This window comes from Pogoniulus pusillus, chromosome 16, assembly GCF_015220805.1.
Source record: "Pogoniulus pusillus isolate bPogPus1 chromosome 16, bPogPus1.pri, whole genome shotgun sequence".
NCBI lineage: Eukaryota > Metazoa > Chordata > Aves > Piciformes > Lybiidae > Pogoniulus > Pogoniulus pusillus.
The window spans coordinates 11044223-11061975 of record NC_087279.1 but is presented as its reverse complement, the minus strand read 5'-3'; the positions used below and the strand labels follow the sequence as shown (position 1 = coordinate 11061975).

General features: G+C 50.3%; 1 protein-coding gene across 15 annotated transcripts in view; it reads left to right on the top strand.

Moving 5' to 3' along the window:
- Positions 1-17720, top strand: part of RAD54L2 (RAD54 like 2) — a 75070-nt gene extending 57350 nt beyond the window's left edge. For 13 of the 15 annotated variants that reach the window (XM_064156457.1, XM_064156462.1, XM_064156459.1 and 10 more), the window contains 14 exons: positions 1059-1255; positions 1770-2112; positions 3727-3904; positions 4452-4703; positions 5267-5385; positions 5655-5767; positions 6756-6855; positions 7182-7387; positions 8658-8833; positions 9401-9597; positions 9713-9909; positions 11013-11102; positions 11638-11730; positions 11924-17720. In XM_064156457.1, coding sequence (XP_064012527.1) covers positions 1059-1255; positions 1770-2112; positions 3727-3904; positions 4452-4703; positions 5267-5385; positions 5655-5767; positions 6756-6855; positions 7182-7387; positions 8658-8833; positions 9401-9597; positions 9713-9909; positions 11013-11102; positions 11638-11730; positions 11924-12915 — 3253 coding nt within the window. In that variant the 3' untranslated portion in view covers positions 12916-17720. The remainder of the gene's footprint in view (positions 1-1058; positions 1256-1769; positions 2113-3726; positions 3905-4451; positions 4704-5266; positions 5386-5654; positions 5768-6755; positions 6856-7181; positions 7388-8657; positions 8834-9400; positions 9598-9712; positions 9910-11012; positions 11103-11637; positions 11731-11923) is intronic. The other 2 variants (XM_064156470.1, XM_064156468.1) reach the window with 2 other exon arrangements.
- The last annotated feature ends 33 nt before the right edge of the window (positions 17721-17753 follow it).

Genomic DNA, 17753 nt, shown 5'->3' with positions numbered 1-17753 from the left:
ACCTGTGGGAGATAAGACTGTCTTTTTCACCCAGTGGTTATATCTTGTTTATATAATGTTCTGTTCTTCTATGTATGCTGAGATCAGGAACCCAGTTCCAGAGACAGATGTGCTTCTGCAGAGGGGAACAGAAGTGCTGTGGTTTGTTTCTGATGCTACACTGCTAGTCCTGTTGGAGTCCTGGAATTCCTGGGGCATATGCCCCCTGTACTACAGGTTTCTTTTCTTTTAAATGTGTGTGGTTGTTTTCACACACTTAGGGATTCCTCTGCTTGACACTGCGGCTTCCTTTGAATTATGTGGTCCGTAAGGGTTTCTGGCTACTTGCACAAAACCTCTTTATCCCCAGAGTGATTTCAGTTACAGCCTTGGAGTGTATTGGCTTGTGAATCTCTGCTCCTTTCTGTGTCGTTTTTCTTGCGTGGATCAGGGCAGTGTAGTGATTCTAGGGAGCATCATCAGCTGTGTTCATGCACTTATCTGTTGAGTTCTTCACCTCCCAGGTGGAATGTACTTTAAATCTGCTGGTGCTACTCCATCCACATGTTTACAATTGGATGGGATATGGCAGGCTTTGGGAGGGTTGAGCGAGGATAGTGTCTTGGTCTGCACCAATTTTGCATGGCTTAGCAGAGAAGGAATAGTTGGAGGGACACTAGCACTGGAAGAGACAACAAGAAGGGATAAAGAACTAGACAGTTACAACCATGTACATTAATTGCTTGTTCTGAAAAAGGTTTTGCAGAAGTAATCTCCTCAACAGCTCTTTTAAAAGGGATGCTCTCAAGTTTGATATGCTTTTGTACATGATAAACTTCTCCAGCTCATTTCCTGTAAGGATTTCTGCTACCTGTGACACATAAAAGGCTTTTTTGCTTTCTTCTATACCAGATTTTCTCCTAAACAAATTTAATTGTGTTTCCCTGTCTGGTTTGCTGTGAGAAAGTGCTTTAATTGATTGAACAAGACTTTTTTCTCAGCAGAGTCCAATCCAGTGGTTCAAACTGAAACCAGAGAGAAAGCATGCAGTTTATTTGCTCGGTTGGTTTGTTTTGCAGGACAACAGCTGCACGTGCAAAGGTGGTGAATGACTGGGTGACAGACGGTGGTGTGCTGCTGATGGGGTATGAGATGTACCGTCTCCTCTCACTGAAGAAGTCTTTTGCCACTGGTAGGAAAAAGAAAGCAAAGAAACAAGCTGGCCCTGTCATTATTGACTTGGACGAGGAAGACCGTCAGCAGGAGCTTCTGAAAGGTGGGAAGCCAGTCCTCAGGAGAGAGTGGGTCTGTTGGCTGCCTGGCTGTCAACTGTGGCAGCACGAGGAAGCAACCTGTAACTTGCTTTTGGCATCTCTGACATGTTCAGCCTTTGCTGGGTGGGATTGTGTCTTAGGAGACAGAAAGTTATTGAGCTTTGTTTGTGTCTTCCATTTCCTACACTGGCTGCAAGTTAAGCGTGGAAATCAGTACACTGCATTTGGTGATCTGTCTGTGTCAGATTTGTCAGTCTGATGTGATGCAAGACAATCCAACGTGGTGCAGTGCAGAAATCAAGGGACAGCTGTGTGTGGTCATTACCAGGTTATGCAAATTCTGAGCTAGTGTCTAGTCACATTTAATTTCCTGGGTCAGCCTTGTGCTCTGCCACCCATGAATGCTGTTTTTCTTTTGGTCTTGCAGAACTACCTCTCTTTGTATGAGTTTGGTTACCATGTAAACCCAGAACTTTGTCTTATTCGTCTCTAACTCTTAATGTTGCTTGTCCTCAGGGATTGAGAAAGCTCTGTCTCGCCCTGGCCCAGATGTGGTGATTTGTGATGAGGGACACCGGATAAAGAATTGCCATGCCAGCACTTCACAGGCCCTGAAGAACATCCGCTCCCGCCGGCGGGTGGTGCTGACTGGCTACCCGCTCCAGAACAATCTCCTCGAGTACTGGTGCATGGTAGACTTTGTCCGACCTGACTTCCTAGGCTCGAGGCAGGAATTCAGCAACATGTTTGAGCGTCCTATCCTGAACGGGCAGTGTATCGACAGCACCCCTCAAGACGTCCGCCTCATGAGGTATCGCAGTCACGTCCTGCATAGCCTGCTGGAGGGCTTTGTGCAGCGGTGAGTCCAGGAGCAATTCTTAACTGCTTCTTTGCTGAGTTTGTGCATTGCAGCCAATCATGCTGCCTTATAGGATCAGGGAATCATTTAGGTTGGAAAAGGTCCATGAAATCATATCCAACAGTTAACCCAGTGCTGTCTAGTCACCACTGAACCCATGTCTGCACAACTTCTCAGTGGTGACTGGCCAGAGATGGTCACTCAGGCACTTCTCTGGGCAGCACATTCCAGGGGCTTGACAAGCTTTCGGTGAAGAAATTTTTCTTAATGTCCGATCTAAACCTCCCCTACCACAGCTTGAGGCTGTATCTGCTTGTCCTCTTGCTTGTTATTTGGGAGAAGAGACCAACCACCACCTTGCTCCCACCTCCTTTCAGGTAGCTATAGAGAGTGAGAAGGTCTCTCGTCGGCCTCCTTTTCTCCAGACTAACCAACCCCAGGTCTCCCAGCACTCGTTCTCTAGACCCTTCACTGGCTTCATTGCCCTTCCTTGGGCACCTCAATGTCCTTCTTGCGGCCAGAGCCCTGAAACTGAGTACAGTATATGAGGTGCAGCTTCACCAGTGCTGAATACAGGGGGATGATCCCCTCTTTAGTCCTTGTAGCCGCACTGTCTCTGATACAGGCCAGGGTGCTGTTCACCTTCTCTGCCACCTGGACACACTGATGGCTCATATTCAGCCAACTGTCAACCAACACACCTGGGTCCTTTTCTGCCAGGCAGCTTTCCAGCCACTTTTTCCCAAGCCTGGATTATTGCTTTGGGTTGGTATGACCCAAGTGCAGGACCAGCACTTGACCTTGTTGAATCTCATACAGTTGATCCCAGCCTATCGATCCACCTTCCTAGGCTTGAGTTTTAAACAGGTACCTTATTTGTCTTTATGGGGGGATCTAAGCATACAGAGAAAGCCACAGAGAAGGTTCTTAGGTTAGCAGCTTCATATTTCTCTCATAACCTCTGTTTTGTTCAATCTGTCCACTGCAAAGTGGTCCTTATGACTCTGTTTTGCCTTGAGGGTTGAAGTAAAGTTAGTTTGCTTTGTTACCACAGACTCATAATTGAGAACAACACCAGTCACTGCACCAGAATGACCTCAGGTTTATTTGGATGTCTTAATAGTTAATTTGGATGTGCACTATTTGACATCCTTTACCCAAGGATCTGAAAGTGTACCATGAGCCCTCAGGAATGAAAAGTGACATTGTTTCCACCACTGGGGAAATTAATTACCTTTGTTTCTCAGATGAGGTTCTGAGATGCTAGACCAGTGATTTGGATGGAGCATCTCAGTCGTTGACAGAACTAGAAAGAGACCACAGGTCTTAGCTGTGCTTTTTGACTGCCATGAAAAACAGGACATTCATCACTCTGTTACCACTGTGACCTGTGCCACAAGATTGTAACATTTTGAGATCTCTGTAATTGTGCTTTCAGTTGGTGTTCGCCTGCAGGGGTAGTATCTCAGAAGTGTCATGTGCTAGCGAAGCACACAACTAGAGGTCTTTCTCCCTGCAGCCAGGTGGGCAAGAAGTCAAAATCTTACCCTACAGGCAGCCGCAAAGAGAAGAAATTCCCTTCCCTGTATTTATCACTCCTCCTTTCCTGCACAGGCGAGGCTACAATGTGCTGAAGGTGCAGCTGCCATCGAAGGAAGAACATGTCATTCTGGTGCGGCTGTCCAAGATCCAGCGGGCCCTTTACACCGAGTTCATGAACCGCTTCCGAGATGCAGGCAACAGTGGCTGGCTGGGACTGAACCCACTCAAAGCTTTCTGCGTCTGTTGTAAGGTAGGTCTTGGCAGAAGATGCAAACAAATATTCTACCCTGTAAGGGAAGGGCAGGAATATGAGTCAAAACAGGAGGTAAAAGTGTGGCTGGCCAGGCACATAAGTCTCCAAAGTGTCCTGCAGTGGCCCTTCAGGATTGTTATCCTCACTTTCAGAACTGGGGTGCATGGATGTTAAATGCCTTTTCAGATTTGTCCAGGAAACCTGCAGCCATCATCTGAACCATTACTGGGCTGCTACTGTAACCATTTTCCTGCTGCAAGGCAAAGATGCAGCTTCCTCTGCCTTTGTACTGTGTGGGGTGCAGTGTTGGGTGGTTTAAAGTCAGGAGAGCCTTGGTTAAGGTGGTTTATTCCTTGTGTCATGTCAGAGTCGTGTTTTCATTACCTTTATGTGGTCAGACTGGTTTTCTCTGCAGTGCCTCACAGTTCCATGTGAGGAGGTGATTGCAGTTTTAGTTCTTCCCTTTGAATGATTGGCTTTTAGTCCACAGTCATTCACTAGCACTAGGCCAGTGCAAGCCTAACCACTTTTCTTCCCTTTTCAGATCTGGAACCATCCAGATGTGTTGTATGAAGCTCTGCAAAAGGAGAATCTGGCAAACGAGCAGGATTTGGATGTGGATGACCTTGGCACAGCAAGTACGAATTCCCGCTGCCAGCCTCAGGGAATTAAAGTCAAAACAGAGAGCAATGCATTGGCATCACCAGTTGGAGAAGCTACTAACAGCAAGTTCCTCCAGAGTGTTGGCTTCAACCCCTTTCAAGAGAGAGCAAATCAGGTTGTTACTTATGAGTGGGTGAGTACCACTGCTGGAAGACGCTTCACCTGGAGAGTGATGGTAAACATAACTAGACAGTTACTCTGAAAGGCTTTGCCTCTCTTGTGTGAGGGCAGTTTTTTTCTGTGAAGAGTTGGAGATTTCTTTTATTTTTTCCTCTGCAACAGAGCATCTTGGTAAGCATGTCCACATGGTGCTGGTTAGGGGTCTGGGGCCTCTAGTGAGGCAGGAGTGCATGCAGCACTCATTCATTCCATTGTTTGCATTTGACAACAAAGGCTGTGGACTTTGTTATTCTGAAAAAAAGCATTAGGGTGAAGTTTAAGCTACATAAGGTGGTGGTAAATGTGCTGGGCTGGGGAAGAGGTCTTGATATACAGAATCATGAGAGATTAAGAGGTTGCTCCTTCATCCATGCTCCAAGAAATCTGTCATTTGGAGCTTCTGGAATGGGAGGTGGTACCTCAACAAGGCTGGATGTATATGACCTCTCTGCAGTGACTTTGTTCTCTCTCACCTTGAGAGGAGGTTGTTGAACTAAACAGCTGCTCCACCTGTAACAGTCTTCTGTTTCTTGGTAGGCCAAAGACATCTTGTGTAATTACCAGACAGGAGTCTTGGAGAACTCACCCAAGATGGTGTTACTGTTCCACCTAATAGAGGAAAGCGTGAAGCTTGGAGACAAGATCTTGGTCTTCAGGTAAGCGAAGTATCAGCAGCTGATCCTGCAGTCCCTAAATGCTAGGAAATTGTTACACAGGGTGAGTGGGGTGGCAGTTTCCCTTTCCCCTTTTGTTGCATTAGGTCCTGGTTTTTCTCCATGGATTTTGTACTTCGCACAAGTTTATCGGTGAGAGGTCTGCTGTCACAAACATGGGTTGGCAACTGTCATTGTTTGGGAAGAGTTCTTTGTACTCCATTTTTGCTGCTGTGGGGATGTTGACCTGAACAGAGATCTTGATTTTGCAGCCAGAGCTTGTCCACATTATCTGTCATTGAAGAGTTTTTGGCGGAGAGACCAATGCCGAGTCCTCCGTGCTCGGAAGGAGGTCACAACTGGGTCCGAAACATCAACTATTACAGTGAGTTCAGCCAGTCCTCCTGTCTTCTGGTGTGACATTGTTTGATTCTTTGTGACAGATTTACTGCTAGAAGTCACCCAGCATCTCCTTGTGGTTTTCCCTGGGTGTGAAACTGTTCTTCTGAAGCATTCTTCTGATGAAGTCTCTTTCAGATTGTTCTTACTTTAGTTGCTTGGGGAGACAGCTTGATAGCTTTGAACTGATAACTTCTAAATCCTCTTTCTGACATCTTGCTCAGAAGATGTTTGGCATCTTTAGCATCTCACACACTGGTGCTTTTTTGAGTTGTAAAAGATACTTTTTCCTTCCTTTCTGGCTATTTTCTGAGTTTTGCTTTGCAAACCAGAATCACTGTGGAATGCTTTCACTTAGCTTGGGGCTGTGAATTGCTCCTTCACTCTTACCCAGCTTTAAATCTTGTTCTGGCATAGATTGCTGCTTTGTGTAGATACTTTACAGACCAGGACTGAGAGAAACAGTGAATATGGTGTTCCTGAAATTTGCAGAGCTGCCAGAAACAAGCATCTGCTTAGGAACAGAGACATGACACCCCTCTGTCCTCCTTTAGACCAGTACTCTTTGTGCTCAGATCCAGTCTATGAGTTTTGACAAAGGCTTTCACAACTTTGCTTTCTCTTGCTTTCTTGAGCTTCTAGCATGCATGAAACTTTTGTGCCTGCTGCTCATCCTTGCTGTCTTGTCTAATATGGAGCCTTAGTGGGCTAGGTGTGTTGTAGCACTCCCAGTCCTGATCTTGCCAAGCTTGAGTAGTATTTTGCCTGATCTCTCAGCTGAACAAATCCCAGCTTGGCTGGCTGCAATCAGAAATATGTAATGCTCCAACTGAGGTCCTGGAGTGCACGACTTGAGGAAAACTAGAATTGGTTTGGAACAATGCCAAAGCTCAGGGTTTGGGAAGTGGTTTTGTTCTGATGGGATTCCTGCAAATATACAAAGCCTTTAAATGTATCCTTAATTTCTTTCTCAGGACTGGATGGCAGCACCTCTGCCTCAGAAAGGGAAAGACTGATTAACCAGTTCAATGACCCCAGCAATACTTCTGTTTGGCTCTTCCTTTTGTCCACACGGTAAGTTGTCTGGAGCAGAAAGGCCCAGTGGAGGACTCACACTGATGCTCTGTGTGCATGTGGGTCTTCAGTTCTTAACTTCCTTGGTAACATGTGCTTAAAATGCAGTGCCATCTGCTTCTGAATTCCCTAGGGGTGCAGGATTTTAGCCTTAGTCCTCTACAATAACATAACAATCTTGGAAACCATGGCTTTGAAGTTGCCTGTATGTCTGGAGGGAAATTTCCACAGACACTACAGGGACTCTTGGGTGGGATGAGTCTCCCTGCCTAGAAGCTTTGACAATTGGCCAAGGCAGCAATTTGAAATTTGCCTTTGATTTCCAGTGCTGGGTGTTTGGGTGTCAACCTCATTGGAGCAAACAGAGTGGTGGTGTTTGACGCTTCTTGGAACCCATGCCATGACGCCCAGGCCGTGTGCCGAGTGTACCGCTACGGGCAGAAGAAGCCCTGCCACATCTACAGACTGGTCTCAGATTACACCCTTGAGAAGAAGATCTATGACCGTCAGATCTCCAAGCAGAGCATGTCAGGTAAGCGTGGATGGACACAGCACTCCTCTCTAAGCTGTCTCTACTTTTAGTACCTTCAAGTCCTGTTTCAGTGGTTTTCATAACATCTTTTTTAAGGTTGAAAACGAGACAGCCTAAGAAGTGACAGAGACACTACCCTAGGGCTATGTTTAGGGTTTGTGAGTTGGCAGTGACACGAGATCCTACGAGAAATTTGTGGCAGAGCAGTAGGGTTTGTGGAGTGAGCATCCTGCAGGAGAGTTGTGGCATCGGAGTAGTGCAGAGTAGCATTTATCTTCCCTGCTACTCTCCTGGCTGCTACAACAGACAGGAGGCTTGGGAGTGGTCATCCTGTTTACCCCTGTGCCTTGTTTTAAACTAGGCATTACTTATTAAATAGCTTTGTGCCCTCATTTTTCCATCATCAAGAAAGGAAAAAGAGCAAAATTAAAATACACATAGATACCTTTGTCTGAGTGCTTCCTTACTGGCCAAGAATTAATGAGTTCATTTTGCCCTTGGCCAAAAGTATCTTCTGTGCTGGCTCGTGCTAGCTGTTAAGCTGCTGTTGTAGAGCATGCAGCTGAGGGTTGTGGTGACCCAAAGAAAATTCTGCTGCCTGTGTCCCCCCTTCTCTTGAAACCCAACTCCAGAGGCAGCAGCCCAGCATGATGGGTTCAGGATACTGTCTTGTACTTGAAATGGAGTCCTTTGACAGCTGACCTGGCTCCCAGGAGATGTAGAAGTAGGCATTTTCTACATGTGCTCCAATTTGCCCTGTGTGCAGGAGGGAACATGCAAGGAAAACTTCCGGGCTCTTGTGAGGGAAGAACTGTGGCTGCTTTCCTGAGCTTTCAGCTCAGTGGAGTTCTGTGAATTTCAGCAACTGATTACTAACTTGAGCATTCTCAGTGGGATGTGTGGGAGGGCAGGTCCTGATGTGGCTGCAGTCCTAACCCAAGGCTTGTATGTTCTCAGTCTAGCAATGTGAGAGAGGACACCATCATCAGTTAGCTTCATATTCCTGCATGCCAAGAGCTCAGTGAGCTGCACTGCATTGTTGCACAGTCTGGAGCATGAGGCATTTGTCAGCCTGACTTTGTCAAACAGGCTCATCTCTGAATGTGGCTGATGATTTTTCTGGCTGCCCTGACATTTACAGAAGGCTTCTGAGGATCATGCAGATTGCAAGGAGGGACCTCTAATAGGATAGGAGTGCAGGGAGAGCAGCAGAAAGGTAGCAGATTCTCCTCCTGCTTTCTCTGCTCACTCTCTTTCCTGTCTTTTCCAGATCGGGTGGTGGATGATCTGAACCCAATGCTGAACTTCACCCGACGGGAGGTAGAGAACCTGCTGCATTTTGTGGAAGAGGAATCTGACCCTGCTCAGCTCTCTCTCAGTCCAAGCAAGATGAAGGAGTCTGTTCTACAATTAGCCTGTCTCAAGTATCCTCACCTCATCACCAAGGTAAGACCAACCTGTGTCCTTGCTGGCATAGGCAGGAGGTCTGGAGCAGTCTGTCCGTATGATGGGGACGTGGTGGCAAAAGAACACAACTGTATGCTGGTGCCAATAGGTAGATAATCCTCTAGAGAGGACCCTAAGAATCCTGCTCTTCCCTGCAATGTCCTTTGTGCATTTAGAGCCACCTCTGTGACAGACAGCTTTGGGGCAGTTTGTAGAGCATTATTTTCTTAATTTGGTTCTGGACAGGAAGGTGGTGCTGGCATTTGCCATCTTTCTGGGAACTCTCTTCCTGGGGTGGCTTTAAACCAAAGCTGAAAGAGCCAGCACTTGCCTGTGTTGTGAGGAGTTTCGCTGGTAGGGTAGTTCCGCAGTGGGCTTGGAGTCGGGTGTCACTCTTCAAGCTGGGCCTTGGTCGCATCCACACATTCAGCTCTGCCTCCCGCATCCCCTCTTCCCTGCTCCAGTCTGGGATGGAGTCAGCGCTGATGCTGGGGCCTGCCATTTGGGGCACGTTGGCTCCCTCTTGTGGTGTGTTGCTGTCAACACCTCGGTGCTGTGGGGTTGCAGGAGCCTTTTCAGCATGAGTCACTGCTGATCGACCGGAAGGAGCACAAGCTGACCAAGGCAGAGAAAAAAGCGGCTAAGAAGAGCTACGAGGAAGAAAAGCGAGCATCCGTCCCCTACACCCGGCCGTCCTACGCACAGTATTACCCAGCCAGCGACCAGAGCCTGACGAGCATCCCTGCCTTTAGCCAGAGGAACTGGTGAGTGCCTGCCTCTTCCTCTTTTGCCCTTCATGTCGACATGAAAAGAAGGGGCAGAGGAGACTTTAGCTCTGTCACTGGGAGCACTGCACTTTCCTCCCTCCTCTCTCACTAGGCGACCAGCCCTCAAGGGTGAGGACAAGCCCGTGGCAAGTGTCCGCCCAGTTCAATCCACCCCCATTCCTATGATGCCCCGACATGTGCCCATGGGCAGTGCAGGGTCAGCCTCAAGTTCCAATCCTGCTGTGAACTTCCCCATCAACTATCTACAACGAGCTGGTGTCCTTGTGCAGAAGATTGTCACCACCACAGGTTAGTTGCTGATGCTTGCAGTGAGTTGCACTGTGATTGCCATGTTGCACTGAGAAGCAGGGGGCGTTGTTCATGACCACATGTGCTGTGCGCAGGCAGGCATCAGAGCCACGGCTGCTACCTCTCTGCATCTGAGTGGTTCCCCTGTACCTGAAGCTGTGCAAGGGACACACACCTGTGGATTCTTTGTGAGAGGGCAAACAATAATGTTTCCAGTTGTCCTTGTTAAGATGGGGGACATGCTGTGCCAAAAGCAGTTTGTCTTTTGCTTTCTGGACCCTCTGCTGCTTCCTGTGCTGGAGAGCAGCCAGGCAGAGAGGGACCTGAAGATACTGGTCAACAGGCCAGCAGTGTTCCCAGGTGGCCAAGAAGGCCAGTGGCATCCAGGCCTGTATCAGGAATAGTGTGGCCAGCAGGACCAGGAAGGTCATTCTGCCCCTGTACTCAGCATTGGTTAGGCCACACCTTGAGTACTGTGTCCAGTTCTGGGCCACTCAATTTAAGAAAGATGTTGAGGTGCTTCATCGTGTCCAGAGGAGGGCAACAAGGCTGGTGAGGGATCTGGAGCACAAGTTCTGTGAGGAGCAGCTGAGGGAGCTGGGGGTGTTCAGCCTGGAGAAGAGAAGGCTCAGCGGAGACCTCATTGCTCTCTACAACTATCTGAAAGGAGGTTATAGTCAGACAGGGGTTGGTCTGTTCTCCCAGGCACCCAGTGACAGAACTAGAGGAGACAGTTTCAAACTGCACCAGGGCAGGTGCAGAAATTCTTCACAGGAAGAGTGATTGATGTTGGAATGGGCTGCCTGGGGAGGTGATGGAGTCACCATCCCTGGAGGTGTTTAAAAGGATATTGGATGAGGCACTTAGTGCCATGATTTAGTTAATTAGAAGAGTTAGGTGATAGGTTGGATTCTGTGATCCTAGAGATCTTTTCCAACCTGATTGATTCTGTGACTCTGTGAAATAAACCCAGGGCTTGCTTCTAGCACAGCAATTAGGAGAGACATCTGCTTGCAAGCAGATGAGTTGGACAGTGCACCTTCCTGCTCCCGACTGTGAACAGCATGTGATTTTACCTGCCCCGTTTCCTCCCCCATGTCCAGATATTGTGATTCCGGGTACAAACACATCCACTGATGTCCAGGCAAGAATCAGTGCTGGTGAGAGCATCCATGTCATCCGAGGGACAAAGGGTAAGTCTCTGTCTTGCTAAGACTTGTGGAGGGTAGGGTCCTAACTAATGCTGATTATCAAAAAAAGAAATGCAAAAGCATGAATGAGGCCCTTGAGTGGAAAAGAAACAAGAGGAGGAGGAGGAGGTCTGGATTGTGCAGTGACTCTGTGGCAGCCCATGCTTTGGGTCTACTGTTGTAGCTGATGCTTCAGCCTCTGAAAGGAGTTTGGAACTTTGTGGCTGGGTGTCTCATTCTCACAATGCCCACAGCACGTACCCAGGGCAGCCAGGACACTTCCTAGTGCTCCCAGAACAAATGTAGTTCCCAGCATGAAGTTTCACATTTCCCACCAACAGCACATGTGGAGAAGGTGAGCTCCAACCCAGAAAAGCTGCAAAGGTGAAAGTGAGGAGTGAGGGAGGGGACAGAAGTCCACTGCCGATCTCCATGGATGATCTATGGGCTGTCCTGATGCAACACTTCTGTCCTCTCCCTGCCTGGCCAGCCACACAGACCCAGGGCCCTAAGGTGAGTTGCTCTGCTTCTGTTGCAGGGACGTACATCCGGACCAGCGACGGGCGGATTTTCGCTATCCGGACCACGGGCAAGCCGAAGGGCAGTGAAGAGCGTCGGACAGCTGCCTCAGGTAGGAGCTGCTGAGCGCTAGCTCGTTTACTTCCCTACCTGAGCGTGTGCAGCAGTGTTCCCTGGCCACCTTCCACCATACCTGTGTTCAGGCCCGACCCCTCCACAATCCCTCTGTGATATCGCCACCTTCCCACGGTTGCCTCTTGGTCCCCAGCTGTCTTTCTCACCTGCTCCACCTGCTTTGTTTCCAGCAGGCTCCCAGAGCTCTTCACTGGAGTCCACAAGCAATGGCAGACACAGTGCCTCATCGCCGCAGCTCCCCAGCACAGAGGAGCTCACTCGGCCCATATCCCCTGACAGCCCTGAGATCATCAGCGAGCTGCAGCAGTACGCAGAGGCGGCGGCTGCCCGGGAGTCCCGGCACAGCTCTCCCAGCACCAACGCAGCGCAAGGCCACCCTGCCCGCACGGACAACGCACCCAGCCTAGGAGCCCGGGCAGCCGAGCAGCGTGTGGGGATTCACTGCATGGCTCCCTCGTTGTCTTCAGCCCTGCCGGCCACCAGCCAGCACGTCGATGCCCACTCGGTGTTGGACTTACGCGGCAACAAGCGCAAGTCGACCTCGCCGTCGGCTCCGGAGGAGCAGGCCCGCAGGCAGCAGAAGAAGCGCCAGCTGCCATCGTCCGTGCAGCCCTACGAACACGGGTACCCTGTCTCTGGTGGGTTCACCATGCCTCCTGTCTCTTTAAACCACAACCTAACCCATCCATTAGCCTCCCAACCAGGAAACTCCTTGTACATGGGCGCTGGCTCCTCTTATTACCAGCTGCCCAATTTACTCCCAGACCCTCATCTGGTGTTCCCTGTGACTACTGACCCTCTGCTGACAGCCGGCACCGCCAGCTCTTCTGCTGCTACCTCAGCCACCGCCAGCGTCCCCTCGTTCATGGTAAACCCTTCTTTGACGGGGGTGCTGCCCAATTACTCGCTTCCCTTCACGCAGTCACTCCTGCCCGAGCCCAGGATGTTTGCTCCTTTCCCAGCCCCTGTCTTGCCTAGCAGCCTTCCCAGGAGCATGGCATCTGCCTACCCTGGCTACATGTCCCCTCACTCGGGCTACCCGGCTGGGGGCATCCTTCGGTCCCAGGTGCCTCAGTTTGAACCCCAGGAGGTCCCAGAGGTGGGATGCAGCTCTAATGATGAGGACAAAGACGACGATGTTATAGAGATCACAGGGAAATAAAGAGCCCAGCTCTTGCATGGTCTCAGCTCCGCCAGGAGGCAAAAATTGCAGGACCTTTTTTTGGGAGTCAGGATTTCCCCTCTGGGTCTCATCAGCGGGTGGAGAAGGATGCAAAGGGTGTGGTGTGGGGGTGGTTTTGTTCTCAGTTTGTTTTGTTGTTTTTTAGCTGTCAAGGTTCTGAACTGTATTAGGGGCTGGGAAATGGGAGGGCAATAGAGCAAACCTGCGAGGGCCAGGGAAGCGAGGGCCAGGGGAGGAGGGAAGCAGCCATGCAAACCGTAAGAGTGCCTCCCTCCCACCCTCCGTCTGTCTGTCTGTCTCTGTTCTCTGTCTTGTCTGGAAGGGGGAGGCTTGGTGTTGCGAGTCACTGTTCTTTTCAGGCCTGGAGGCTTGACTGCTGGCAGGGCCGAGCTCCCTCTCACATGAACTGCCTTATCTGTGAACTTCTTACTTCGGGAGGTGTGGGCCAGGGCGGGGCAACTCCAGGAGAGGTTGAGGACGAAGTGTTTTCATGGGGGAGGGGAGTGGGAGGGCTTCTATGTCGTGTGTGGTGGGGCACGGGGGGATTGATGTTAAAAAAAAACAAAAAAAAAGAAAGAAAACACCCCACAAACAATTTATCATCCTCTTCAAATTCACATCGAACTAGTGTGAGGGTTCCAGGCAGGTTCCTGTTGCAGCAAGAAGGGCAGGGTACTGACAAGGGCTGCCCAGGGCGGTGGTGGAGGCACCGTCCCTGGAGGTCTTCAAGAAAAGACTGGATGAGGCACTTGGTGCCATGGTCTAGTTGACTGGATAGGGCTGGGTGATAGGTTGGAGTGGATGATCTTGGAGGTCTCTTCCAACCTGGTTGATTCTATGATTCTGGAGGGTCCTGTTCTCCCCTGGATCCCTCTGGAGGGTCCCATCCAAGGTGGTAGGTCAGTCCTGTGGCACTGATGCCAGCTCTGTGTACCAGATGAGCGAAGCAATCCCAAACATCTTGATGGTTGTTGCAGGGGAGTCCTGGTGACTTCTCTGGCTCCAGGCCACATCTCACCCTGCCATGGCCCACCAAATCCACGGGTAGGTGTGCTCGCTGCTGCTTCTGGGCAGCAGCACCAGGCAGTGGAGAAGGTCGGGAAAGGATGCTGGACCCAGTGCCGGTTGCTGTTGGATCTGTAATTGGAGTGACTTCCCCCTGCACGGAATCTCTAGGTTAATTTATTTCATGAAAGTGTAATATTTATTGCTTGGGAGACTCTTTCTTTCTACTCTAAAATTAATTAAAAAAATTAAATGCCAGCCTCCATCATGCAGTGGTTGCTTGTTTGGGTGTCTGTGTGGGGAGAAGCAGCCAATTGACCAAAGCATAGCCTAGAGGCAAGGCCAATTGCAGAGGCTGCCTGTAGCTGGCCCATATCTTGTTGGCTGGATGCGCCCCATCAGGCAATCATGTCAGAGCAGGGAGGAGCTGCTCCAAGTGTTCCACCACAGCAGCCAGAGGGAGGATGGAGTCCTCTTGTAATGCTGAGGCAGGTGGAGGAGTGCATGTGGATGCCTCCTGTGCTCATTTCCCATGAGGAGGAGGGCTGTGAGGCATGCAGAGTTGGGAAGCACCTTTTCCCACGCAAGGAGCAGCCCTTGGCACATCCCTGCTCTGCCAAGCACATGGAGGCTGGCCCTGGCCTCGACAGTGACATGCTGGCTGCTCACCTTGGTGCCAGGGCTCTAAGGAGAGGCCAGGCCACCCAAGCACAGCTGGACTTGGGGTGTGTGACTGTGAGTGTGAACGGGTTAGGATGGAGACCTGAAATCCAGGCCACCTCCATGCCACATCTGGGTTTCACCAGACAGGATATGTGCTTGCCAGTTTGCAATGTCCCTGGAGCATGGCTGGGACTTTGGAGCGGTGGTAGCTGTCATGGAAGCTGTAGGCACTGGTGTTTGCTGGGACCAACTAGGTGTAGGAAAGGGCAGGATGTCCCAACATCCTCTGTGAAAGAGGTGTTGGAAGATAGGGACCTCCCTTCGTAAGAGAGAGAGAGGAATGTGTGTGCACGCGTGTGTTATGAAACCAATAAAAGCTGTCGTGGGGCTTCCCTAGTGTCTTTCTGTTGAATGGACATTGTCTGTCAAACATGACCACACCACTCGTAGAAGCCTTAGATCAACAGTTTAGCTATGCAAATTATTTTAATTATTTTTTTAAGAAAACAAACATTAAAATAGTGCTTTCTTCTTTAACATATCCTAGGAGTTGAAAACCGAGGGGTTCTGAGCAAACTGCTGGACAACTTGTCTTTGGATGCACCATGGAAATAAAAATCAGACCCCCCCACAAAAGTAACAAAGCAAATTAACTGATGGTGTTCATGCAAGTTTCTCCAAAGACTTGACAGTGCTGCATCTGTGAGTCATGCCCTCCTGTGCTCTGTGTGTCCACCTCATGCACAACCCTGTGACACTGATTGTATGACCAGCTTGCCCAGATGTCCGTTGCATCCCTGTGAGGCTATCAGTTTTCTGCTGGATTTGGGGAATGGACCTAGGCAAGAGCTTTCTTTGTCAAGAGTAGCAAGTCTTGAGACCTGTGGGTGTGGTGGGGAGGCCGAGGCACAAGCAGACCTTCACCAGAGCCCTGCCACAGCCCCTGTCCTCACTGGTGATGGTAGTCAGGGTAGTGGGGTTCATCCAAGGGACACTTCTGGGGCTTTTCTGTGGCTCTGTGCTGGGACAAGGCATGAAGGTTTGGCTGGGGGCGGTTGGCACCAGCTGGCTCTGGAGGCAGTACCTGACTGCAAGCCGTTTTCTCTGTTCCTTGTCTATCCAGGAGAGCACCCAGGGCTTCCTGAGTAGGCCCTGGCACGTCCCCATGCTGCTATCTGATGTCCTCCCAGGGTTCTCCAGCACAGCCCAAGTCCAGTTTGGCAGTTATCTGCTGCAGAACACATGCTCTGTGCCATGGGCTGGCTGTTAACCTCCTGGCACCAGGGCCAGGAGTGAGGGCTTCCTGACTCCAGCATGGCCATGGCCATGACTGCTCACCACCCTCCTGTGATGTGTCTGCCTAGGGATGTGGCAGGCAGCTGCACCATGGTGCCCCTGCTCAATACGCGCCTGAGCATAGCCCCATACACCCTCCCTCAGCACGGTGGGGTGTGGTGACACTTGCCCCACATACAAACCCCAGACACCTGCTTAACAAGGGGATAGGTGCCCTGAGCCCCATCAGAGGGGCTTGAGAGGTGGTTGCAGACATAGCTGTGAGATCCTGACCCACGGGACTGCCACAGTGACTGGCAGCAACTGGGGCTGCTCCAAGCTGCCTGATGGCATTTTGTGTCCCAGGAGCTGTGGGAAGGGTTTTCTCCACTCCACAGAAGCTGTGAGGGCATGTGGGTTATCCAAGGGGGCTTTTCAAGTTGGAGGACCTCTCTGAGCCCTAAAACTCCACTTCCTGTGGGACTCCCTCTCCCCTTCATCTGCCCTCCTCAGACTTCTCTTCAGCACATGGTTCTGCTGCAGAGAGTCCCACCTCTGATTTCCCCAGCCTTGAACTGGGGCTTTTCCTGCACGGGTTACACTTTCCTTTTGCTGCTCAATTACTGTCTCCAAATGACTAGAGAGAGGCAGCTGCCAGCTGGTGGTGGGGCTGTGGGTGACACTGGGGACAGCAGTGAAGGACCCTCCACTGAGGTTTTTTGACACTAAGGAAGATTTCTGAGCAAAGCTCTGAGGCCATGGTAGAGCTGCAGAGGCCTCAGGGAGTGGCTAGCTGCCCTCCACCTTGGCACTCAGCCCTCAGTCCCTCCCTGTAGTGGGAGGTCCCCACACATGGGGACAGTGGAGTGAAGGCTGGGTACCACTGCAGAATATAGTGTCATGGGTATAGGGTAGGGCTGTGGCTGCTCTGCACCCCAGTCTTAGTGGCCTTGTTGCCTTCTTGCTGATGCAGCTCTTGGGGCATCATGGGGGGCTGTGGGTTGGGGGGCATCACAGCCCAGTCTGGCCTGTGTTGGGCAGGATCATGGGCACATGGGACCCCAGCATGCCTGGGAGGTGGATGGGGTGGGTGCAGGTACTCACAGACAGCAAATACTCCATCAGGCTGAGGATGGGGTTTCCACAGAGGCTTCACTAGCAGTAATTGTGTATTTTGGCTTAGTGGTGTCAGCAAATGGCTGTCGGTTCGTGGGTGGCTTCCAAGCCAGGAGGGACAAGCACAGCAAAAGTCTTCAGAGCTGATGTTTTCTTGCCACTCTGGGATGAATTTTGTTAATTCAGACTTGGAAGGACTGGGATGGGGGGAGGGCTGGGGCGGGGGGCAGAGGTTAAAAGGGGAACGTAGTCCAGCTAGATGACAGTGAGATGATGGCTCCTTGAACTCAGAGCAAGGGACAACAGTGCTAGTGAGGGAGAGCAACCTCTGCCACCTCAGTGGCACCTGGCTTGAAGCTGGAGTCCTGGGCAGATCCACGGGAGCCTGAAGGAATCCATCACTGAGTCTCATTTGTTTTTTCTGTCGGTTTGGGGTTGTTTGGTTTTTTTTCTCTTTTCGTTGTGTTTCTTCACCTTTTTTAACTACACCTTTAGTTTGTGGCCTGTCTGTTTGTGGTTGGAAAGAGGAGTATTGCTAGCAGGGTGGGTTGGTCGGTTGGCCCCACGCATGATCTTGTGCTTCCCTCTTCTCTCTGTCGAACGGGGCGTGCTCGCCTGATCTCCCGGAGCAGAGACTGAACAATTTGTTGTTTATATGATGTATTTATTTTTACTTGTGTTTCATGTCATTTTTTAAAAAAACAATAAATTGTAAGTTGGTATAACTGCCTGCTGCTTCTCCCTCTTTCCTGGTCTTT